The sequence below is a fragment of the Melopsittacus undulatus genome, chromosome 1 (genome assembly GCF_012275295.1).
Source record: "Melopsittacus undulatus isolate bMelUnd1 chromosome 1, bMelUnd1.mat.Z, whole genome shotgun sequence".
NCBI lineage: Eukaryota > Metazoa > Chordata > Aves > Psittaciformes > Psittaculidae > Melopsittacus > Melopsittacus undulatus.
In genome coordinates this window covers 40,621,464-40,646,918 of record NC_047527.1, presented here as the reverse complement: position 1 = coordinate 40,646,918, position 25,455 = coordinate 40,621,464, and the positions used below count along the sequence as shown (strand labels likewise).

The window sequence follows — 25,455 nt, the reverse complement described above, 5'->3', positions numbered from 1 at the left end:
TCCATTAGAGAGAATATGTTTTAATTAACAGTTCTAATACCAGTTACAGTGTACAATATTTTTACCAACCTACTGTGTTGTGATTATACAAAAGAGGAAGAGACCAAATCATCCAGCACTCATCACAGTACAGACTGCAGTACAGGTTTACCTCAAGAAAGGCTGAAAGATCTGGCATATAATACATAACTCAACATGTTTATTAAAAAGTGGGCAACATATTCCAACAAGAAGTCTGGCTTCTGACCACACAAAACTGCAGTCATATTTAAGTACCATTTTGGGATAAAAAATGCATTAAGGAGTTAGATACCCATTGAAACAAACTGATCTGCAAACAAAATATTTCCATATCATGCTTTAACAGGTTTGACAGACATCACCTCTTTTGGGGGAAATCCAACATTCTAACAAACAAATACCATTATTTGACAGGCTCAAATTGTAAGTTTTGAGGCTAGGACATTCACATTTAGAGTACTGACAGTGTGAGTTCTCCATTTTAATAAAATATTATGAAAACCCCAACACTAGACCAAGCTATCATTCAGCCTAAGAATACATGCAGTTATGGCAATAATCCCAGGATCAAATCCCTTCAGGTAGTGAAGTTGTTCAGCTACAATACCATATATGCAGCTTTCTAACCAGCTGGGAAGGTACAAAAGACAGGAGCTCAAGATACACACTGTAATACAGGAGACAGGATACATCCTTGAAGTTTCCTCTAGCTTCTGGGCTTTCTAACAACCCCCAGCTACAGCATACACATACACTTCTGCAAATAAAAAAGAACTTGAGGGGAATACTTTCTAGAATACAGAAATTCAGAGTAAGTCACAACATTTACTTCCATTTACTTTGGTAACACAGCTCTTTGTAGATCAGGCAAGCAGCCAAACAACAGTATGAAAAAAAAGTCTTGTTATGATAGCTGAATATTTGAATAAAGGTAGCACATAAAGCATTTCTAGAAAAACATCTGAAATCATCATGGAAACAACAGCTGAAGCTGACTTGGATTAAAATGTGTAAGTACTAGAAACTGACCACAATTTGTGAACACAGTTCATGAAGTAAAGAAAGTGTTACAAAGCTAACACAGAATAAAGCTAGGCCTGATCTCATTTTAACATCTTAGAAATATTTTTTAAACTCATTCTAACAGAAGAAAGAATATGTGAAATGAGCACACAATGAGCAGTTGAACAAGACAGCTGAACAGCATTTGCAAACAATTTAAACACACAACAAAAAATAATAAAGGAAAAAAAATAGAAGCTTGTGCAAGAATGCTGGAAACATGCCAATATTCAGGGAATTATTCATACAACAAGGGGATGATGGTAAATCTGAAAACTAGGATAAATTTCATATGGCTTGCTTACCAAGTCTACGATTCAGCAGGACTGCAAAATTAGCTAATGCAATTTAGGAATGACTCCAAGCTAGGACATATTGTTTTCTCAGTAGAACTTTGGCACAACTACAATAAGAATATTACCATTTCTTCTGTGAACTAAATTAACTGAAAGACAAATTGGCAGATCTATAGAACGGTGACTGAAGGGAAAAAACTAATTAAACTTCAAAGTTAACAGACATGCCCTCTCAACCACACAGATGGAATATCTATTTCAGTATCATTTAGAAAAAAACTCCTTTCCAGTTTTACATATTAAGAGACATTTAATAATCCAGAAAGGCTGGATTATACAAGAAAAATTACTTCCTGTAAATGAAGTGCAATACGTATAAAAAAAAAAAAAACAACCCAGCACTGAAAACTAAGAACTCATGCCAGCTGAACAAGCCCAATTTCTGGCAGCAAAAAGAAGGGCTACAGAGGCATAATTCCCCATTTATGCATTTGCATTGCAGATGCTGTGGACATAAATCCATAGGCACTGTAAGAGAACCACTTGATTAAGCTGGGAGAGGAGAAAGTACCTTAAATGCAGGTATGAAGCAATGTGGTGACACAAGAGATGCATTCAAAAAGGAATATTCCTTGCTTGCAAACATATTATAGTATAGAACATTGTTATGCAGCCTAATATGTAGTAAAAACCGCAGTGTGTTTTTTTTCAACATTCCTGTGTGGTGACAGCCTCTGAGCTCTACAGAAGAGCAGCTGTTTCCAGAAGTGAATTATGGCTCTTAACTGCAAAACGCTCTTGAATGTGTATCAATTTCCATAACCCAGTGCATTCTAGGATTTTGAGCTTCTGAAAAAGACATTCTGTATCTTGCAGATTTATTTTTTCCTATAATAGGCCGTCATATTCCTAGGCTAAGTCTCAATAAACAATGAAAGAAAGTACTACATGGTCTAATTCTAAAGTAAGTTACATCCTAATTGCACTTGTATTTCTATTAAAAAATAATTCAAATTATAGTCAATGTCTGTGTTACAGATGAGACTTCAACAATAGATAAAACTATACAGCTGCATTGTTTTCATTTAGTTACTCCAAAGCAGACAGAAAAATCAAAACTATATTCTGGAATCACTGTGAAATATATCAGCCTTTCTACACAAATGAAAACTATCCAGACTAACAGACATGACAGATATTCAGTACAAACCTAGGAATTTTGAATTGAAACTTCTAGCCATTATAGGAGAAGAACCCTCCTTATCTGGAGTAGCAATTAACATTTAAAGCTCTGTCCTTAGCAGCATTTATTCTACCATAATATGCCCACTGCATTACATGTTGTGTACTTTATGCAGGAAATGCTGTAATATCTTTTCAATGAGTACTAAGAACAAATAATGTCTCTAACTAAACTGTCACATTTATGTTGCTCACTTAAATTTAGTTTTTAATTACTTGTACAAATAGTTTAATTCTGCAATCAAAAAAAAAATCTCAGATGTTTTAAACCAGTATGTTAGGTTACATTCTGTCATTGGTATTTAGCTGCCTCATTCATATAGTCCCACCAGTGGATGATTAATACCAAAAAGCTAACCATTTCTTTTACATTATTTAATCCTCATCCTAAGTATAAATTTGCAACACAGTAGTAACACTGCAGGTATAGAAGTAATGCTTCCTATCAGGCATATGAAAAGATTAACACTCTACCACAGTTGATGCTGGTGTATTTATACAGAAAGCTTCTCACATATTATTTCAGTCTATGGGAGGTAGATGTTTGTCTATGAACTGCTTTACATCCATCATCTCCTGTTTAAAGATAAAAGTATGCATTAGCTGAAGTTCCACACTAATATATATTCAGATACACTAAATCACGTTTAACATTCCAGTTATAATGAGTAATTAGCTCTCAATACAGTTGTACCACTTCACACACAGCAAATGAAGGCTGATAAGGCTTCAAGGCCCTGTGCACTCAGAGGATGCTAAAATACAAGAAAGAGAGCAAAGACTACTTTATTACCCTTTCTTTCTCTCTGAAGTTGAGCAAGCAAACTACATATTAACTATCAGGTGATCTGAATAGCACCAGACTAAGCACGGATAGGATTTGAATGTGGCTAAGGCTGTACCTCTGTGTATACTTTAAACTTCTGCAAGTTAGCAGCAGTGTGAAAACCCAGTCACACCTCCTCCTAAATGTTCAGTTTCACCTTCACGATACTTTCTTCCCTAAGGAAAAGCAATACAGCAAACTCGACTGGGAAACCAATCCATTTTAAAAATAATTAATATTTTTATTAAGAGTATGCTGTAAGAAAGAGCCCATTATTTTTATGTGACAACTCAATGATATTACTGCCTAAACAAAACATCCCGAAGAGGCTGTTCAAAGGTACAGTTCCCACAAGATTCAGCAATCCAAATTAACAAAGTTACTGTTGCTGACAAAAGGAAGATCTGTTCCTTGCCTCCTCTTCTGTTTCTTGCTCCTACCATTTGCTTTGTGTGAGTTCTGATGCTTCAATTCATGTCAGCTGCCAAAACTGAAGTCAGCAGCTTTTGCCATTTTAGCAAGTTCAAATGGTTCAAAGAAATACCTGATCAGCCCCAGATCTGGTACAAGAAGAGAGTGCCACAGGGTCATGAGCAGAAGGAACTAGTCCACCCCTTTCTGGCAGCAGCAAGCCATTACATCAGCTCAACTGTGTGTTGAGCCAGACCCATAAACATAGGATCCGAGGCTTCCTATTCTGTATCACCAACATTCCTCCTCTCCCTCCCTATTACTTTGATGGCTCCATCTATAGAACAGGATTCTTCTCTCCAAAATACCAAGTTGGATTTATGCTGTGAGAATCTGCCTTCCAATTCAGTGTTTTATCTATTTATTTATACTTTTTAGCAAATAATAAAAATTTGAGAAAAAAAGAGAGAGTATTTTATAGACTAACTAGCCTAGCTCCTAAACTACAATCTTATGAGGAAATTCCCACTAGTCATACAAACGTTTGCCTTGGATGCTTTTTCAGCCAAGCATTCAGTTACTCATTAAAATAAGTCAGGAGCATCAAGCATTTGTTATCAAAAAACACCATACACAGACACACACACACACAAAAATAACAACAAACCCCACACAACATTCCATAGACAACCCTCCAAAACCCCCACCCAATACATACTTGTTTGGGGGGGAGGGGGAAATTAACCTCCCAGTGGAAACATTGTATATTAAGAAAATCACCTCAATACATGAGCTATGCATCATGCCAGAGTAAGTCCTGAAGGTTACATTGGCAGGATTTATCATACTCTTCAGCTTCTCAACAGTGAGAGAGCCAAACATTAAAGGAACCAATGGGTCACAGTCCCCATGGCACTGAAGAACAGCAATATCCTTGTTGACACCACTGATAGGGCCCTGTTAGGGGTGGAATTAGAGGGGAGAAAAAAAAAGACATTAAGTAGAAATATGACTAATGACTTTGAGATAAAATAACTCCGTGACATTATGTCCTGTGGGATGACAAATCAGTTAAATTCTGAAGAAAAAAAATCCAAAACCACAAAGTATAGTCTGCAAGTTCCTTATGAAGTAAGCTCTGTGCATGACAACAGGTAAGTTCAAAAACCTACAGATAAAATTGTGGCACTAATTTCAGAACAGAACATCACGATTTTTGGACAAGAAAAAAACCCCTGTTTAAATACCTAGTTCTCTAGTAAGATAGTGTCTTGCAGATGGAACAAATGGCAAACAGAAAATTAATATTCAATGAAAATTTGCTGAATCCTTTTAAGTTTCCTAGGAATGTAATTTTAAGCAGAGACAGCTACTGAGTATTTCCTCATTTTCTCTACCTGCAAAACTCTAGAACTCCAGAGCCTTTTGAGTTATCAAACAAGTGTCAATATTCAGTAATAACAATGGCCACCAATTCCTGCCAAGATACAGTCTTCAGATATACCCATTCCCCAAGTGCAAATTAGCTTAGGAAAAAACCAATTACCTGAGGAAAAGAAGCCCGCAGAGGAAGCCAGCAGCTGAGGGCTACAACACCTGCTAATTTCTGGTGTGTTGTAAGAGCTGTATACAATGATAAAGCACCTCCCTGAGATAAAGAGATAGAAGTATTAGAATCATGATGGCAATGTTCCTTTTAATGCCTGTCTCAAGATGTCTGTTTCTCCATTAAAGGTCTTTCTTTATTCCAATCTATTCTCCCTTAGAACCAACACTAAAACAAGTATTCCTGTAGAACTTTTATTTTGCTCCCTGCCCTTTCTCCCCCACATTAACACTACTTCAATATCTTAATTTACTTGCATGGAGACTAGGGAATTGGTTTATCAACCAAATAATCTATTAACCTACCTACCACAGATGTCTTTCAAGTACAAAGGGAAGAATTACCCAAATAAATCCAGACCATCAAATATCTACCAAATTAACGTCATATTAAAAATACTAACAAGATTTTCAAGCAAAGCTAAGTAAGTTACATGCATTAAGATTTGAAATAGAATATTAATTTTAGTATCTTTTTTCCACATGCATATTCATTTTCCAGGGAACAGTAATTATTTGCATATAACTAGAAAACATTAATTTTTAAGGCAAAAGAAAATTGACACCTTAAAATTTTAGAAGCACATAACATCAGCTTTTTTCAATTCATTGTCTGGATTTCCCATGTCAGGAATGCCAGGTTACTTTCCTAGAAAAAGGCAAACCTTTCCAAATATACCTTACCTGAGAAAAACCTCCTAGAATAATTCGATTAGAAGGAATTCCATTTTTTACTTCTTGATCTATCAGTGCTTTAACTGCAACATAAAAAGCCAGTAGTTAAAAAACACTGTTCTGTGTAAAGTCTCGAAGATGAAAGACCTCCCTGATGTCAAAAGAAAGCTAGTGAAAGGAAAATAGTCTGCTATACATTAAAAAGTATCAAAAGATCTCAAGCATGATCAGGAATTCCAGTGCCACTGTATACCATTTCCAAAGAGAAAAACAGGCAAGTCTTGCAAAAGCCCTATTGCCAAGAGGACGGCATCCTCTTCTAACCATCCAGCATCACAAGTGGATGCTCATAAAGCTCTAACCTGCTATGCTACTCATAAGCTCCTCAGAGTACACTGGTTCCCACGTATATTTCATGTTTGAGAGTGTGTTTATAAGGGTGAATTGCTCTACTTACTCATTTGGTTTTAAAAACAAAAACACCAAACCAACCAAAAAACCCAAACAATGCACTTAGCTAAACTTTGATCACCAATAATACAATATATACATATTACTTTCCCTAATAATTTTGTGTTCCTAAAATCTGTTTCAGACTGATACTTCATTTTTAAGAATACTAAGAAGCACTTTTAAGACACAAAGTACTTCCTAAGCATACCACTCTCCGCTGCCTGCTTGATCCCAGCTTCATCTTCCCGTGAATCTGGAGAAAGTCCAATGATATCAAACCTTACAAAAATATCAACAAAAGCATTACTCATTAGAGCATCCATTCCACTTCCCTAAAACACAAATAATAAAACTGGGAAACTCGCCACATAAAATTGCTAGCTAATATATTATTTAGTACCAACCATCCATAGATTACAAGAAATAATGGACAACCTGTGAATATGACTAAAAGGCTCTATCTAGTCAACAAAGCTTTCCTGAGTTTTGATATCTTCTGTAACTTGCTGCAGATTAAGCAGCTCATTTTTGACATTTACTCCAAAAATATCAGCAGGAATTTTAGTTTATAAGATGCATGTACAAAATTAAAATACTGTTTGAAGAATATAGGAAAAACAAATCCAAGTTACTTGAAGAAAACCCCAAGAAAAACCCCAAAAAACAAGTGGATAAGTTTAAAACCATTGAAATTATCTTCTTTTCTTATTTTCCATTCAGAATGGGTGTTCAAAAAAAAACTACAAAATACCCCAGTTACTAGATATCCAACTAACCCACCACTTCCACTACACTTCCACTCCATCTTTACTACTACTACTATGAAATCATACATAATAGACTATAGACTGTATGAGTGCATTTTGTATTTTAAGATACACAGATTAGTCCAGAGGAATAACCATTATCATAGATACATAAAGAGAATTAGACTGTACTCATGAGAGTCCTTTAGAAGAACAGAACTAAAGCAAAAACCCTTTTATACTTACATGTAATTAAACCCAGCCAGTCAGGTTGTTCATGTTTTAATTACGAACAATGAGTTCAAACCCCTAGATATCTTTTGATTAGAATAATCTGCGACTGAACAAATACTCACCATGATGGCATAGCCATGTTCATGTTCAAAGAAACTGGCATAACTGGCCTAGAAATAAGAATGAACACAAATGACATTATATACTGAAATTTATTAATGCAGATGCAGTTATATAATGAAATTACATATCCCTAATTCCATCTTTCTTTTAAACCATAATTAACATTAGCTACTTTGTAGTGTCTCTTCAAGAAACCTACCAGCCCAAACACATTTAATACTCAGGGCTGAATTAGCCACTTTCTGTGGAGAGCAAGCAAAGCATTCATGGACTTCTTTATATGTGGGGGGGGGGGGGGGGGGGGAAAGGATGTGGTACTGCATATATATCATATACATGTTTTATATATACAATTCAGTTATTTCTAAGTAACAGTTATTTATCACAGTTCTACACAAATGCTCAGTGGATAAAGGCACCTTGCACACCAGCATCAGCCAACCTAAGCAAGCAGCTAAATGTAGCATACCAGTGGATAAAAGTCTGGCCGCACATACTTATCTCAACAGCTGAATCTGCTTAAGCAGTGCCTACCTTCACTGCAGGACTCATTCCCAATCTTACACTGCTTCACAGCACCCTTTCAGACACTCCACAACATTTCAATGGACCATGCTACAGATTAAGATTATACTTAATTATTTTTCCTATCCAGTGTAAACATAAAATCAAAATAATCTATAACTTCACACATAGAACTTTCCAAATCTATTTTCAGTCTGAATTAGCAATAAAAGAAAAATATGAATAAAACTGCAGTTCTGCCATAAAGTAAATCACACAGCAGTTCTCAAAAATAACAAAATACTTATTAGCATCAACATTATTTTACAGTGGTGTTTTATATTAAAAAATCAAAATCCCATCCGACTTCATCTATGAGAGCATCTTAACATACAACTCTAAAGAAAAACATAAAACGAGAAAAGTAACAAACTTACGCATGTGGGCAAATGTATTTTACATGGGGGCTTTTGATACCTGCAAGTGCTTCTGACCATCCATGCCTGTTAACAAAGAAATACATTAAATGCAATTTATGTTTCTATGTTTTTTATATTTCTATGTTGGTGCAACAGCACAGAGCAAGTATGAAATATGATGAATTAGATCATTATAAATACATTTCCAGGGAATTTTTACATCAATGGCAGTATGCTATGAAGACAGTATTAAACTTAAAGGGTTTGTTCTGCCTCTGAGTGCTTGTTTCATGTATACAGCCAGGGAGAATTTATCTGGTTTGATTACTACAGTTGCAGCACAGCTGTAGAAATACCCCTATGGCTCTAGGCAAAGCCTGTTCTGTATCTGGCCGGTTTTATTAACTTGGGTGCCACAAGACATGAACACAGGTACCCTGCTTCCAGGCAGCTCTAGCCCAGAGGCTGCTTTGCTGCTCCTGTAGGGTTAAAGCAGCTTCTTTCACAGACAGATTTGGTTTTTCCTAGCTACATTTCTTGATGTTAGATCATAGCGAACTGACACCTAACTCAACAGGGAGCAAACCTAATCAATCCATCAGATCCCTTAGCCTTGGGTCAGCTCGAATGCTCTTAGATTCAAGCAGTCCTGAACTATGCTCTAAACTGCAGGTAGCTTTTTCATGTCAAGCACATGCTGTATGAACACCGAGAACAACGCAAGATCTGCATAGCAGATGAGTTATCAAGCTTCCTACAAATCAGGAAACTGGAAAGCATACTTTAAATAAACAGCTCTGAAAGACTCACTCCAGGACTCATCTAGACATGAAGCAAGCTCGACCCAAATCTGAACCTGTGCAGAACCACTGCCTGCACTTGGCTTTCCAGAACACACAATAGGACCTGTATTTCCTGATTTTTCTCATTATTCAGTATTCCTAACTGACCCACTTAACTAGATACTGGAAAGTTGATTGTAAGCAGAGAACACCTTTAACAAATTCATCAGTGACACAATTTAACTAATGAGATCAACAACAAACAAGCCATAAAAGCATGTCTGGTTTAGTTTTAAATTTAGTATCATTTTGAAAAGTTAATGTATGTTACCCAAAGTTAGAGACATTTCAAACACACAGCACAAACACTTCAAATACTGGCTGTATATCTCAGCCTACTTTCTACCAATACTTTTATATATACTATTAACAAATTGTGTATGCTATTACTTGCATAATATTTGCAGTATCACAGAAGGACAAATAAGAATCTTAATGAGAAATATGACTGAGAAGAAATAGTTAGGTAAGAATTTGGAGACTTTCTTAAGCCAGCTATAAAGATTAATTTGACAAATTTGGAAAGCAACATTGCATACACATTTAGACAGACTCCTTAGAACAATCCTCTGTGTTGTAACTTTTGTTCAGATTTCGACAAGTATGTACCAATCTTTAAGTGCCATTTATATAGGAGCTAAGAGCATAAGAACATAACCTCTGTCAGACACTTCTCAGAATATGAAAAATACAGTTGGTAAACTGAAGCGAGCAATTTGAAATTTCACATGAAGTAGAACAGATCACTTTAAACTGTGGGAACTGATAAAACTGTTAGTTCTCTTCACACAAACCCTTTTTTGGGTCACTACTGCAGCTCTTTTGGAAAAAAGCAGCAGGATGTCAAAGGCAGCTTTAACTAATCTGATCTGCAGTGGCCAAAAGGAATAAATGCAGATAAATCGCTGTATTTCCAGAGTGGTGTTATGACTTGTTAATGCACACATTCCAGTATACTCAGAGCTGGAGACTGTGTTAGCTTTGTCACCAAAACGGAAGTAGCACATTTGTATAAGAAATACAATTTATGCTATAAAGCAAACCTCTTTAACACAAATTTAATGGAATCTGTGTTTTTCCCCTTGCCAAAACATCAACCCAATTTGCAAGGACGTGAATTTCAAAGGGTCAAAAGATTTTTGCAATCACTTGCTTAACATTTGGTGCCAAGACACCAAGGCACTTCTGCTGCCTCAGCTGCATCCCACCAGCAGTAGGAAAAGAGATAATGCAAACAAGGTGATGTGTCAGCACAAGACAGCAAATATCTCCACTTGTAGAATACTGCCAGTTGTATGGATTTGACTCTTTTTAATGTATTAACTGCCCAGGTTACACAACTTTCACTTTTGAAAGCTGGCCTTTTTAGTTCCTCAGAATAAGTCTGTGTCTTAAACATTACAGGTTTTAACCCAGAGGCAACATTCAAGTTTCAATTAACAAAAACAGCATTATGCAATTTTGCCTCTAAGGAAGAACACAGACAAAGCACCCATGCTACTTATTTTCAGTATCGAAGTGTGAATTTCTTTAAGGTCTTCCACCAAAAAAGGTTTCAACACACTCCTAACTTTTAATTCAGTATCTCAGCACACACAAGCTTCAAACGGAAACATTACATCACACCTAGAATGCCCCCCATAAATTCTCTACTCTTTCAATTTCTACTCAAACATGGAAATAACAGGAACAAGGAAAGCAGAGTATTTCACAGCTTATTTGGGTGGGTTTTTTTTTACTCTTAAGACTGTATTTCAGAAAGAGAAATCTGTAGACATTGGGCAACTACTTAAGACTTTGCTTAGATAAAAGTGAGTCTGGATGTTAATGTAAGTATGACACACTGGAGAAGAAACCATGGACTAACTGCACCTACTGGTAAACCAACAACCCACAGGTCTGGAGAAAGAAAAAAACAAACAACCCTCTAAATTTAGACAGGCACAGGAATAACCAGGAACCTACCCTCAGGAAGGAGAAAGATGAGAAACCTACAGACTTTTTTTTCCAACTTTGACCCAGAAACAAAGGAGGGATCACATTCAGACCAAATTAGGTGATTGAAAAGAGAGAAGAAAAAGCTTCTGAGTACTCATGTTGGGAAATTTTGCATAAATATTTGTCACCATCACTCCAGCACACATGAAGTTTCATCTGTTGTTAGCCCCTGCATTCAGTTAAGGGCTAAATAAGAAGCTCAAGTAACTCCTAACTACTCACACCTTGAAAGCATGCAGCCCTATATTTGAAACTGCAACAGCTATTAAGCATGCAATAGACAAGAATACGCACCCGGTATCTCCCAGTCCATGAAGAAAAATGACCTAAAGGGAAAACAAAACAACAAAACGGAGCTGTATGAGATTACTAAACTATAAGTACACCTAACCCGAGTACCACAGCGGCCCGCACACTATCAGACAGTCTGGAGCTCCACACGACTTTCTCAAAAGAAAACTGTTTCCCTCATCCCACCCCAGCTCTTCCCCATGCCGGCTCCCCAGGTCCCTTCCAACCCGGATCTCCCTCTCTCCAGATCTCCCCCCCTCAGCCGCCATCAGCGGGCGCACCCGCCCGTGCCCAGCACACGCCGCCGACACCCGATGACCTTCCCGTGCCCAGCGCGGACTCCAGTCGCGGAAGGAGCGGAACCTCGGCCAGGAAAGTAACGGGAGAGACCTGTCAAAGTGCCCGGGCCGCGCCTTCAAGCCACAACACCACACACACACACACCAGGCGTCCACCCTCAGCCGCGCCGGGCCGGGCCTGACCGCGGCCTCGCCCTCAGGCTGCGGGGCCGCTGCGACCGGCGGGACGGGCGCCCCCCGCCCGGGGCTAAGGCCACAGCTGAGAACAAAGCGGGGCGGGGGCCCCTGGCCGCCGACGCCTGCTCTTGGCTCGCCCCGATCCGCACTCACAGCAGCTGTTGCCTTCCTGGCGGCCGGGACGATGGCGGGGAGCGGCGCCGACATGTTGTTGCCGCACATACACCGGGTGCGAGGCGGCCAGTGGGACACCGGCCAGCAGCGGGAGGCGGGACTGGCGCCGGGCCAGGAGGGCGGGGGAAGGCGGGCGGGAAGGAAAGGAGGAGGGGCTCGGGCTGGCAAGCGGACAGCCGGGGGTGGGGGACCGGGGAGCCGGGCATGGTGGTAGGAGCTCCACATACACACCCATGCGTGGTGGCCGGAGCCCCGCATATACACCGATGCATGGTGGCCGTCTGCGGGCCCCGCTGTCGCCGGCGTAGCGGCCTGAAGACGGCCATATGGAGTTCAGAGTTTGAATTGCCTTTCACCTTAGAGTATAGAATTAACCAGGTTGGAAAAGATCTGTAAGATCATCAAGTACGATCTTTACCCCAGGACTGCCAAGTCCACCACTAAACCATGTCACCAAGTACCTCATCTACACGGTTTTTGAACACTTCCAGGGACGGTGATTCCACCACTTCCCTTTGAAGCCTGTCCCAATGCCTGAGCACCTTTAAAGCTACCATTCAAACAGCCAGATATATCTGCCAGATTATTTTGCACTTGTATAGTATGATTTGTACATGTCTGTGGTTTGAGTGTTTCCTGTAAAAATCATTATGCTGTATTGGCTGCGCATATTTATTAGCTGTACATATTTATGCTGCATTTTATGCTTTATAGGTGTATTTTATGCTTAGGGTAAAAGGGATGTTAGAGTATTCTTAAGTAAATACAAAAGAACATGTCATGGGAAACAGGAAAACCAGCACAAATGCAGTAAACAGCAGCATTGTTAGACGGAACTCATTTGTTCTCATCAGATCAGATGCCTTCATCACCAAATTAAAGCTTTTGGCTTACAGCCAAAGAGTCAATGATTCTTATTCATCTTGAAATGTATTAGGCTATTCAGGCACTCTGTATTGAAATGACTGGATCATTCCAGTCCATTCCAAATACTTAGACCAACTCTGAGCAAGTATGGCAAACACATTTCTATCAAAATGAAAGACTTTGTTCTTTGTCTTCTGTTCCATACATCTTTGTCAGATACTTGCTCTCAGAAAGTCAATCTACTCATTGTATTTCCCGGGTGGTATCTGGCTACCAAGGATGCTTTCTTGGCAGCTCAAACAACAGCTGAGAGCACCCTATGTTTCTTTCACATCCTACCCACTAGCATGTTCAATACCAGGCAGAGATGTTTTTTCATAAAGCTTTTGCTCAACAATCCTTATACTTTTATCAGCATGGCTGCCTCAAGAATATTGGAGAAGCCTTTGTGTCAGCTGTATAACATTTAACACACAGCCTCTTTTGCCATGGTTATCAAGCTGCTTTGATATATGGCATTTATGCCAGGGGGTCCCTCTTATTGCTAAAATTGGGTTATTTTCACAGGTAGCCCTTTGTGGTTTGATTTCTCTCTACTTTAGTATGTGTTCTTGCCTCACCTACTGCACCCAATTCATATCTGTTAAGAAAATACAGCTCACGCATAAAAGATTCCTAAAAAATCAGGAGCTTCCTGTTATGTCAGGTGCTTCCCAATTATGGTGAACCTAATTCTTGCTATAGAGAATCTTTTTGGGACATGAACAAAGTTTTCTGATCCTTCTCTGTTTTGCTACTTACTGTGAAAATGTCACCTCCATGAGGTGATGAACCTCTGAGCTAGGAGATCAGTACTCTGCTCATAATTAGACCAAGCTTTTAGTCTTTTATTCAGTGTAGCTGGAGTGATCTTCCCTGAATTCCCAGCTGCTGCCAGTGAGGCTGAGGGGCACTGGGGAGAGGTGAGACTGACCATGCACTCTGCCCCTTACATGCAAATGCTCGAGGAACTGAGCTGCTGAAAACTGATCGATGGATATTTCAGATACTTACAAGTTGTCTGTCTCTTTACAGTGAGGTGTCTATCATACAGGTGATACTTCTCCATCTAATTCCAATGTTCTGCTTAAAGAGAGCTTTACAAGGCAAACTCTCTTTTTCCCTATCCTGGAGGCTGAAACAGACCTGGATAAGATGGTTGTCTATACCTGAGTTTCCTGTGGGCGGTTACACTGTAATTTGTATTAATTTCTTTATTAATTTTTTGAAGGGGTAAGAAGCTGTACAGATTTCTGGGTGGAACTCACAAATTTCTGCAACATGATTTCCGTTTCACCTGTTTACTCTCAGAACTGGCTGAGCTGTTGTGTGACCTGTCCTCCAAGATGTAATCTTTAACAGACATTCAACAGGCAAGAGGTTTTGGTCAAACAGAAGTTTCAGGACCAAAAGCAGGATATTGCACCAAGGAGTACTGGGTAATTTTCACAACAGGAACCAGCCTTTCTGGTAACTCCTCAGCAGCAGCTTCTAGAATTCAGTACTTTGCCTACCCCCTGCACCCCCTGCTCCAGAGAGTAATTCAGTTTCCACCAGACCCATATACTGGTTGAAACTATGTGGTTTTCCAGTAGGTCTACTTAGATTAAAATAACAGAAGTGGTCAAGTACAAGGAGAGTCTCTCATCAAAGAATCACAGAATGGTTAAAATTGGACCTTAAGATCATCAAGGGCCATGAGCCCTTGTCTCATCACCACAGTCCCTGACGTGGTGGCCACAAGGATGATCAGGGGACTGGAGCACCTCCCATACAAAGATAGGCTAAGAAAGATGGAGCTGTTCAGCCTGGAGAAGAGAAGGCTGCATGAAGACCTCATAGCAGCCTTCCAGTATCTGAAGGGGGCCTACAGGGATGCTGGAGAGGGACTCTTTATTAGGGACTGTAGTGATAGGACAAGGGGTAACAGATTTAAACTGAAACAGGGGAAGTTCAGCTTAGCTATAAGGTTCTTTACTGTGAGGGTGGTGAGGAGCTGGAACAGGGTTCCCAAAGAAGTGGTAAATGTTCCATCCCTGGCAGTGCTCAAGGCCAGGCTAAGCAGAGCCTTGGGCAACATGGTCTAGTGTGAGGTGTCTCTGCTCATGGCAGGGGAGTTGGAACTGTATTATCTTAAGGTCCTTTCCAACCCAAACTGCTCTGCCCCTTACCACTCTCATGGCCCTCCTCTGGACTTGCTCCAACACCTCCATGTCCTTAAGTCATACACATTTCCAATCCGTATCTCCCTTTAAACTTTGTTGGATTAACGTGGGCTATACCATTTTTATTTGAAGGATGCTCTGTGCACAGTCAGTTGGTTTTAGGTGCAACCCAGTGGTTGTAAAGTGGTGACCGAGATCTCTGAGTAATAAAAAAGTAAATACTGTGAAAGGATGCGTAGCTTAGGACCTACGGGTATTCTAACACACGTTAGCTCCGGACGCTGCGTACACGGCAGCAGACAGCTGAGGCCCAATGCGGCAGCCGCGCTGATCCCGCTCCGCCGCCGGCCCGGAGGTGGCAGGGCTGCCCTGCCCGGGCACGCCGCACCTCTTCCAGCCCATCGGTTCTAGCGCCCTGGGTCACTGGGCAGCGCTTCCAGCCTCAGCCCTACGGTACCGCGGCTCCCTCTACACCCCCACCAGCAGGGGAGCCTGCACGACACTGTTGAGAAGTGGCGGGAGGTGCGGTTTATGGTTCTGCCGTAAAGCAACTGTGCGGACCAGCGTTGCGGCCGTCCTTGGGAGGTGAGCGGATATGAGCTGGAATGGCGGGAGCAAGGCCCTGGAGCTGCTGCGGTCGCTTCCTAGGGTCAGTCTGGCCAACCTAAGACCGAGCCCAGGCTCCAAAAAGAGGGTGAGTGCCTGCAGCTTGTTGGGTGGGGTACGGGCGCTTTTTCCCCGCGGTGGCAGGACGCTGTCTCAGCAGCGGCCATACCTGGCCCCGGTAGTGGTTGCCGTTCTCAGAGGGCCTTTAGGAAGATGACTGCAGGCCCAGGAGAGAGGCCTCGTTGGAGCAGGTGTGGAAAGGCAAAGGAGTGAGTGGTACTGTTGTGTGTCTTGGCCCTGTTCTTGCCCTTTGCGTGCTTGTAGCGGCTGCATGAGTTGCCATACCCACAGAGAACAGGTTGGTAAGTGGCCCTGGCTGAACCTCAGGGTCATTGTCGGGGTGTGTGTGGAGACGGGAAAAAAAGTAAGGAGTACCAGATACTTACGGAATGGGGTAATATATTTGAAAAGGGGCAGTTAAAAGGCTTGAAAAGGAGTGTGATGCCAGGAGGATTTGTCATTACTATTGTTTTATCAGAACCAAAACTTTATGGTATCTTTGTTGTCTTCTTGTGAAGTGATAGAAGACTAAATAAAAGAAGCCATGAAGAAACTCTCCTGGCTTGGGGGGAATATCAGTAAACAGGGGGATGAGGGGCTAAAGTCATAGGAATAGAGAAATGGCACCAAGCAGCACTTCCGTGTCAGTGCTTAAATCTCCCTATAGATGCCTGCATAGTTGTAACACGGAAACTCCTATTGCCTTCACAAGGTAAGGTAATGGAAATTCTTCCCTCCCTACAGCTGTTGGGGTTCCCCTGTCAAGTTGCTTCACTTGGATCTGTGAATGCCCAGCTTAGCCAGGGTCAAGCAGAGCTAAAAGTCACCCTGTACCGGGCTGGAGTGGTGATTCTTAAAGGTTTTTCAAACTAATCCAAGCTTCAAAATGGTATTTTCATGCTTAGCATCCAGAAGATGTGAGGTAGTCTGGACTTGAGGTTTACTAGAATCGATGCTTTCCTGACAGTTTTTGGTCTCAGGGCTGTGTTTTTCAAGGCAGCTGTTGGTTTTTGGAAGCCGCTTTTTTTTTCAGCTTGAAAATAGGATTTTTATGTGCTCACTGGCTCTTTACCAGGTAATTTGGGACTTCATCTAGGAAATGAGATTCCCCCTTCCCTCCTCCCCCCTTTTTGCTGTTAACTCTTTGACTTCAGTTAGAGTTTGTACAAGTGACCTCAACTCTGTTTCTCTGGTATTTTTCTTTTTGTGTCTGATGACCTTATTCTGTGATTAAGGAAGTTCCCAAATAAGATTTAAGAGCATTTGACTTCACAAACATAAGTTGCAGCAAAAAAACTTAAGTTTTGACAAGATTCTCTGACAATCTAAAATCTGGTCAATGTACTGATTACGTTCCATTTGTGACCAGATGTTCCCAGTGTACTTGTGTTAACTAAAGTCACCATGTAATCTGGTGTGTGTATGGGCAACTGCCAGAAGGGGGAAAGGGGTGCGCAGCTGGGCAGTCCTTTTGCCTCCAGGTGCTCATACCCACTGTGTACTTTGCGCTGTTGCTAGAGGTTGTGCCGTGACCCAGAACAGAGAACTAAACCATCTGAAAGCAGGTTAGATGAACATTTAATTCCCTGACTTGTCCAGGGCAGAGCTGCACAGCTCCTTGTGTTAGCACAAGAAGCTCTATAAAGAAGTATAACATGTGGGCTGGGGACAAGTCAATTTCCTTTGGTAGCAGGGATGGTCTACTCTAGCATAAAACTGCACTTGATTAATATTTGGGGCTGTTCAGCCTGGAGAAGAGGAGGTTGCGTGGAGACCTCATAGCATCCTTTCAGGATGCTGGAGAGGGATACTTCGTCAGGGACTGTAGTGACACAACAAGGGGTAATGAGTTAAAACTTAAACAAAGGAAATTCAAGTTGGATATAAGGAAAAAGTTCTTTACTGTGAGGGTGATGAGGCACTTGAACAGATTGCCCAAAGAAGTGGTAAATGCTTCATTCCTGGCAGTGTTCAAGACCAGGTTGAGCAGAGCCTTGGGTGACATCGTCTACTATGAGGTGTCCCTGCTCATGGCAGGGGGGTTCAAACTGGATGATCTTTAAGGTTCCTTCCAACCCAAATCATGGTTCTATGATTTAGTATTAATACTTGTAAGTTTGCATCTTAAGTCAGATGTTGTTTCAAATAGAGTAGAAAAAAATTCACTAATATATGTCCATACTGACTTTTCTACTAATATATCACTGCGTGTTAAGTAGTAACTTTGAAAAACTTACAGACACAATAAAGAGCATAAACCATAAATTTTTGTGTCTTTGTAGTGTTAGGCTCATAATCAAGTACCATGATGTAATGAGCGTTTCTCAGATTTGAGTGAAATATTGTGAATAGTCATTCAATATTCTGTGCTGCAGTCTGACTGCACCGAGGGATTCATAGAATTTGGATGCTTGAAGCTTGGTTATCTGAGTGTTGAATAGTACTGAAGGATGCAACTGACCTGGATTTTAAATTAGAGGTTAAAAAGGTTTACTTGTGCTCATCTCTGATCCCATTCACCGTTTAGCTGTGCAAGTACTTCTGCTGGTGCGAGAACGTTGCTGAACTGCAACTTAGAGCTGCAGTGCTACTTTAAAGTGCTCAAGAAACTAATAACTTAGTATAATAGTCTTAATTTTAGAAATAATAAAGGCTAAAATAAAATCTGTTCTTTTGATTTGTTGTCAGTAGAAACTGCAGCACTAGCAGACTGTTTAGAAAGTCTGAATCCATACAAAGAATTCTCTATATGCACACACCATATATAGTCTGTTCCCCTGCACCTTGAAATAGAATTGATTTGGGTTTCTTTTTTTTCTTTGATTTCTTTTTTCCATTGTCAGTTTTGGGAAACTTCTGAGCACTGAGTAGCTTTCTCATGAAATAGGAGGAAATGTCAAGTTAATTCAGGAAAATTCTCTAACTTGGAGGTATAAGAGGTAGGATTAAATACTGGTATTGCTTCTATAGCAGTATGTGTTCATGTAAACTTTCAAACTGTTTATGGTGCTTGCCCTGAGCTGTGTGTGCTCTGGAAAAAACACCTTGACTCCTTTCTGGTTTTCCCCTTAGAAAAGAGCTGTCATTTATTTTATCCCTCCAGAAACAGCTTTTTGCTTAGTTGTTTGTATCTGAAATCTTATGTTTTGTAGATGCTGCTCTCCAAAGTAGTTGACTAAATGTATTGTTGATTGTTTTCAAGGAGAAAAGACGTGGCCGTGGAAGATATGGAGGTAGGAAGTGTGGTCGAGGTCACAAAGGAGAAAGACAAAGAGGAAATCGCCCCCGATTAGGCTTTGAGGGTGGCCAGACTCCGTTTTACTTGGCCATACCAAAATATGGGTTTAATGAGGGACATAGGTAAGTTCATTCACATTTACATGTAAATTGATCATTTTCTGCTTTTTTTGATCCTTCTCCTGAAGCCAGATTCTGATATGTCAAAACAGGCCTAACTGAAAATCAGATATTCATCTCAGATCACTAGCTTCCTTACCAGCAGAATCTCCCACTTCTTGTGAGATTATTTTTATAATGAATTAACTTATTTTCTGTTGGTGTACAGCTGTGCTTATTAATCCTTTTCGTTGTGTATTCTCCCCCTACCAGCTGAATGTGTTTCTCCTCTGACACTATTCCTCCATGTGTGCTTGTTTCTCTCAGCCTGTTAGCGCAGCAGGTAACCTATTGAACCAACTGGGAAAAGCCCCATTGACTCCAGCAAGGATGTTGGGCATGGCAGTGTAATTCATAGCCTTGCTTTGTTATTTTTCTTTGCTTTATTCACTGAATCTCTGATCTGCTGCTAGCCAAACAATTCTGCTTCTTTTCATGACTCTACTTTCTAGCCCTGTGACGCTGCTGTGTTTTGTCTGTCTGTACTTGGTCTGTTCTACCTAGGGACTTAACAAGCACTTTGATATCATATCTGCTGGATGAGGCCAGTAAGTCATGTTTCACTGTTGTTCTCCTTGGGCATTGCCTTATTTGACACTCTGTCCTCTTTTCACATTGTGCTTGTTTGTGCCATGTCCATCTTCCAGCTTTTTAACGTTTTAAAGTATTCTTCTAATGTGTCTTTTTCTGCAGTCACTGTCATTAGCTGGAGAGCCATGTGCCACTCACTGTTCTGTTAAATTCCTTCCCTTATATTGACAATTTTAAGAAATTAATTGTGGTGGGCTTTGTTGTTGTTGTGTAAAGCTGGTTTTATTTCCTAAGGTAGCATGTGTGGTACCTGGGTCACTACCCATTTTGTTGCTTTAGGTGTGGTCATGAAAACTTCTGTACCCATATAATGCTGTTATAGGCAGCAGTAACAAAAATATACCAGACCTAGCAGACATTTCAAGAATAAAAAGGCTAATGTGTATTTGCCTGTGAATTGTTAGACTTACAGTTTGTTTTATCTGCTGATATAACTTCAAATAGTTGTGCATTTATTTGCATGCTTCATGCGTGCACTATAACTTACAGACCTGTCCTAGTTATTAAAGGTTTTCTTTGTGAGTCTTACTAGTTTTGAAGTGTGATTCAAACTTTATTTCCAAGCACAGTCATTTCTTCCTGTTTACATTATTATAGGAGTAAATGAGAAGTACCTTAGAAGACAGAATGTAGATTTGCAGTCCAAAGGAAATGCTGCACAATGCAGACACTGAGAGTCTCATGTTAACAGTGGGCACAAGTTCATCAATAACCAACAGCAAAACTCCAGCCTTCTGCAGTGACAAGAAATTGATAGCCTTGCTCTTTTTAACCACATCTGACAGCATGTGGAAACAAAAAAGTATTCTGTAATTTCTCTTCAATATTGTTTGCAAAATTTCCACATCAGGCAATTGTGAATGGTTTCCTAGTGAACATGTTCTGCACTGGGGAGACACTGAAGCATTGACATCAGTGGTATGCAGGAGGCATAGACACTGGGATGGGGAAAACTGAGGATTTGCTGGTATTATGAATTCAGAACTGTGTAAACCCCAAAATTAGATTCTGCTGAAGCTGATGGCTATTGATAAAATATTCCAACTTCCTCTGGGGATATGGGTTAATGTATTTTTTTGCAATGTTTCTCTTTTTTTGTGTTACTTAGAGTAAGATTCCATTTAGTACTGGTGAGATACCAGGTACAGTACGAATGGACTGAAGAAATCTGGTTGGATATAGGCAAGCTGTGCAGGAGCATGTGCTGGGTTTGTTTTGGTAGTCTTTTTTATGGGAGGAGAGGGTATATTTGGTTTTGATTGTGTTTTGCTGTCTTGGAGTTGTTTTTTGTAGGAGAATTTTCTGAATGTATCAGTGAAGCTACCAAGCTTGATTCACTTTGAGCATGTTAGGTGTTTAGATACTTGCTGGCTTTCCAGGAAATGCTGACACTTTGATTCCTTCATTGATTAATATCATACTGGAGGTGGGGTTGTATGAGCAAACCTGAAGGCATAAGGAATCGTGTGCTGTAACTAGGGCTTTTATTTGCATTAAACTTAAAATTTTGCTTATGGATGGGTGTGTTTTAAACATTTCCTTGGTAGTGTTAGGAGTAGGTAGAAAATGGAATACAGTGTGCAGTACCTCAGTTGACCACTTCCTATTAAAGCTTCAGTTTTGTAAATTTCTGATGGTTTTGTTTGGTTGTTTTTTGTTTTCCTCTCCCCAGCTGCAGACGTCAGTACCAACCGCTCAGTCTGCAGAGGCTGCAGTACCTGATTGATTTGGGTAGAGTTGACCCCACGCAACCGATTGACTTAACACAGCTCATTAATGCCAGAGGTGTAACGGTGCAACCTCTCAAAAGGGATTATGGTATCCAGCTGGTGGAGGAGGTATGCATACTAGATTGTAAGGTTCTTTGCCGCGTTTTGGAAGCATTTTTGCTTCCTAAATTAGTTTGCTGTGGCATTTTTGTGGTAGTAAATCCACTAGAGGGCACTGTGTGTTAGCAAAAAAATCCCCAGGATGGTGTTTTCAGACCTGAGAGACTACAAAAGTGATGTTGAAGGAACACATAACAAAAGGTCGAACAAGTACTTTGCACAGAAGACTAGTATGTACTGAAGGAAATGTATGCATGTTTTGGAAAGGCAAAGGGTTTGTTTTTTCTTTTCATTCAGCCCAAGAGGCTGAGCAATTTGGTTACCTGTCTTGGTGCAGGGAACAGGCAAATCATAACATTTTGCTGGATTTAATACTTCTACAACTCTGAAAAGAATAAAAGTATGTCATGAAGTACTTATTTTAATGGTACTCTAATATGTGTTGAAATTTACAGGGTGCTGATATTTTTGCAGCAAAAGTAAATATTGAAGTGCAGAGGGCATCTGAATTAGCAATTGCAGCCGTAGAAAAAAATGGAGGTGTTGTAACAACATCATTCTATGATCCAAGGAGTTTGGGTAAGAATTTCTCATCCACTTCTTCTACTCTAAAAGATTCCACAAAACAGTGTTATAGAAATGTTGAACTGTAATGTGTCCTCAGTTTTGCTCTTCAGCCCTAGCAATGTTCGTAGTCATTTACCAATCAGCCAGTTAAAGAAGTCCAAGAAGCTTTGTAAGTAGAGGAACTAATAAAAAAATTATTTTAATTTTTGTCTTCTTTCTCACATGTTTAATAACACTGAGAAGATTCAGGAAAAAAAGATTTGGAAAACACTGTGCATGTTTATATTTTTAATTTAAAATACTTTCCAGTTAAAGTGAGGAAATAACTAAGTTACAGAAGCTCAGAATCATTCCAGTCAAAATGGCTATTGTTTTCAGAACACTTTCACTGAAGAATGAGGCTTTGCTTTGCTTGAGGCTGCATCCTGCCTAATATTCATTCATGCAGTTTTTATTGACAATAATGGAGCTTTCATGTGTGAATGAGACTGAGAACAAGAGGAATAGACATTTTTAGTGTGCAAAATATGTTACCCTGGAGTGATACAAGTTTTTTTGTTTTGGGTTTTTTTTTCCAATTGGGAAAATAATCAAAATACTGAGGTTAAAAGGCTCCAGAATGTAATTTGCCAAATTCAGTAAAACTCAAGGAGAAGAGGATAGTCTCAGAAATTATTAAATAGGTGCATGTGCCGTTCATTCTCGATTTAAAAACACTTAACAGAAACACCAAATTTGGCGTTTGTTGGTACAGTGTGTAAGTAGCCATGCAGATGCATTGCTTCTAACCTGAAAGTCAGTCCTTTAAATAAATGGTGGCATCTAGCTTAGTATCTTTCCAAAGTAGACATTCTAAATGTATTAGAAATAGTAGTTCATCCAGACTGTCACTGTAAATACCAGCTCAAAGAGATGTGTTTGAGTAAGTGAAACAGTTAAACCATTGTCTCATTCTGAACAAGAGTATTCTGAAGATTTGAGGGTTTTGCTTGATATTTGTAGTAGGAGTTGAAAAATTTATTCAGCACAAAATATCAAGAAGGTATAGTTAATGTCTTTAAATATGTCTTATAAAGCATAGCATCTAATGTTCTCTCATGTCTGCCCACAGAAATTTTATGTAAGCCAATAGTATTCTTCCTGCGTGGCCAGCCTATTCCAAAGCGAATGCTTCCACCCGAAGATCTAGTCCGTTACTACACAGATGCCAGGAATCGTGGATACCTGGCAGATCCATCTAAGGTTGCAGAAGCCAGGCTTGAACTTGCCAAGAAATATGGCTACATCTTACCAGACATAACTAAAGATGAACTCTTCAAAATGTTAAGCATGCGCAAGGATCCTAGGCAGATATTTTTTGGTCTTGCTCCAGGGTGGATCGTGAGCATGACAGACAAGAAAGTTTTTAAACCAACTGATGAGAGCCTGTTAAAATACTATAGCTCATGATTTCAGGACTGGAGACAACTGCAGGTGTACAGGAAACATCTGGGTATGAAATAATGGATACCAAGTGATGTTTGTTTTTTTTAAGACTCCTGTTAGACAAAACATAAATTTTTGTTCTTCTGGGGTAGCTCTCAACTTTATTATTGTCATAATACATTGTATGAAAAGTCTTAACGTTTGGAAATAGCATAGAGTCTGACATAAAGTGCATGTTGGAGCACTTTCTCTTGCAGTGATTTGATAGTTACTTTATTGGATGGAATGTTTTGATGTTGCATTTATTTCAGAGGATGACTCCAAAGAGTAACTTGACATAATAATTAGTTTATGTCCTCCCCCACCATTTAAAATTAGAAACATGGCTGTATAGAGCTCCTATTCGTTTTACAATTGTACTGCATACAGTTTTCCAAGACATAATTTATAATGTTATCTTGATTACCTCTTGAGGTATTCACCTTTTTTCAGATGGGGAAAATTAGAACCAACTAGAAGTAACAATGTACAGAAGAATTCATTAACCTCTTCAATGCCATAGCAATGTTTTGCATTTTGCCATTGCCATTGGTAGCAGTAGAGCTGGAGAGTGTCTTGATTTTTGTCTTATTCCTTCAGGTAGAATTGAGAACGATAGGGTATGCAGTTTAAAAGAACTTTCTGTCTAAAGTTAGAAGGCAAAAAAAGAAAGGTATCTATCTTCAATGGCTTTTTTTATGCAATCAGAATTTAAAACTTGTCCAGACACAAATGTAATGTCATTATGGAAATGTATAGCAGAATTTGGAGTCAATGGATACTAGAAAGTGACCATAGATTATGAAGGATGAGGATGTGATAAACAAAGTACACAATTAGGATCCATTTTCAGCTTGATCACAGGCTGCATATGTGACAGTGTGCGAATCAATTAAGATGATGTGAGAAGTTATGAAGAAATTGTTTTTATCCGTGTATCAGGTTGGTGTCATTAAAATCTTGAAAAACATTTTCCAACAAATGTATGTATTGTCTATCTCTGCAGAGTGCTGTATTATTGCTATGTTAAGAGTATTCTAGGTTTCACTCACAAGATTAGTTTTGAGCGTTTGGGGTGGTGAAACAAGTAAACTGAAAGGTGAGAAAGGAAACTAAGTTATCGGACCTTGCTCCCTCATATGATCCCTCATAGTTACATGAACTTTAATAGAAGCTGAATTTGGCTTTAAAATAGGGGTAATTTGTTTATTAGGATGCAGGAAACAGCCCGTAAGACCAGAACACAAGAAGGCGTTTTGCTTCCCAATTTTCATGTGCCTTTGGAAATGCTACTTACAGTTTCCTGTAGGTGCCAAACCAGTCCATCTCCTAGGGAAAGCCCTTTGAGTGCCCTAATCTCTTGTTTCTCCTGCTTCTGTCTAACACTGGTATTTTGCTGGTGTGCCTCAAATCTAAAAATCTTTTTCTTTCAGAGAATAACAAGAGGAGGAGTTTTTGAATTGGTGTTTGTCA

The 25,455-nt window shown here is 39.7% G+C and overlaps 2 protein-coding genes across 2 annotated transcripts; one reads left to right on the top strand and one right to left on the bottom strand.

The window, feature by feature from the left end:
* Nucleotides 1–4: 4 nt before the first annotated feature.
* LYPLA1 (lysophospholipase 1) lies at nucleotides 5–12,498 on the bottom strand. Its single transcript, XM_034066059.1, has 9 exons — nucleotides 12,378–12,498; nucleotides 11,752–11,783; nucleotides 8,636–8,701; nucleotides 7,694–7,741; nucleotides 6,800–6,870; nucleotides 6,148–6,221; nucleotides 5,405–5,506; nucleotides 4,639–4,815; nucleotides 5–3,197 (listed from the first exon to the last, which is right to left on the bottom strand). The coding sequence occupies exons 1-9, from the start codon at nucleotides 12,444–12,446 to the stop codon at nucleotides 3,144–3,146; spliced, it is 693 nt and encodes a 230-aa protein (XP_033921950.1). The 5' UTR covers nucleotides 12,447–12,498; the 3' UTR covers nucleotides 5–3,143.
* Nucleotides 12,499–15,938: 3,440 nt separating this feature from the next.
* Nucleotides 15,939–24,964, top strand: MRPL15 (mitochondrial ribosomal protein L15). Its single transcript, XM_005152544.3, has 5 exons — nucleotides 15,939–16,163; nucleotides 19,338–19,495; nucleotides 21,795–21,960; nucleotides 22,407–22,530; nucleotides 23,630–24,964. The coding sequence occupies exons 1-5, from the start codon at nucleotides 16,065–16,067 to the stop codon at nucleotides 23,965–23,967; spliced, it is 885 nt and encodes a 294-aa protein (XP_005152601.1). The 5' UTR covers nucleotides 15,939–16,064; the 3' UTR covers nucleotides 23,968–24,964.
* Nucleotides 24,965–25,455: the final 491 nt, after the last annotated feature.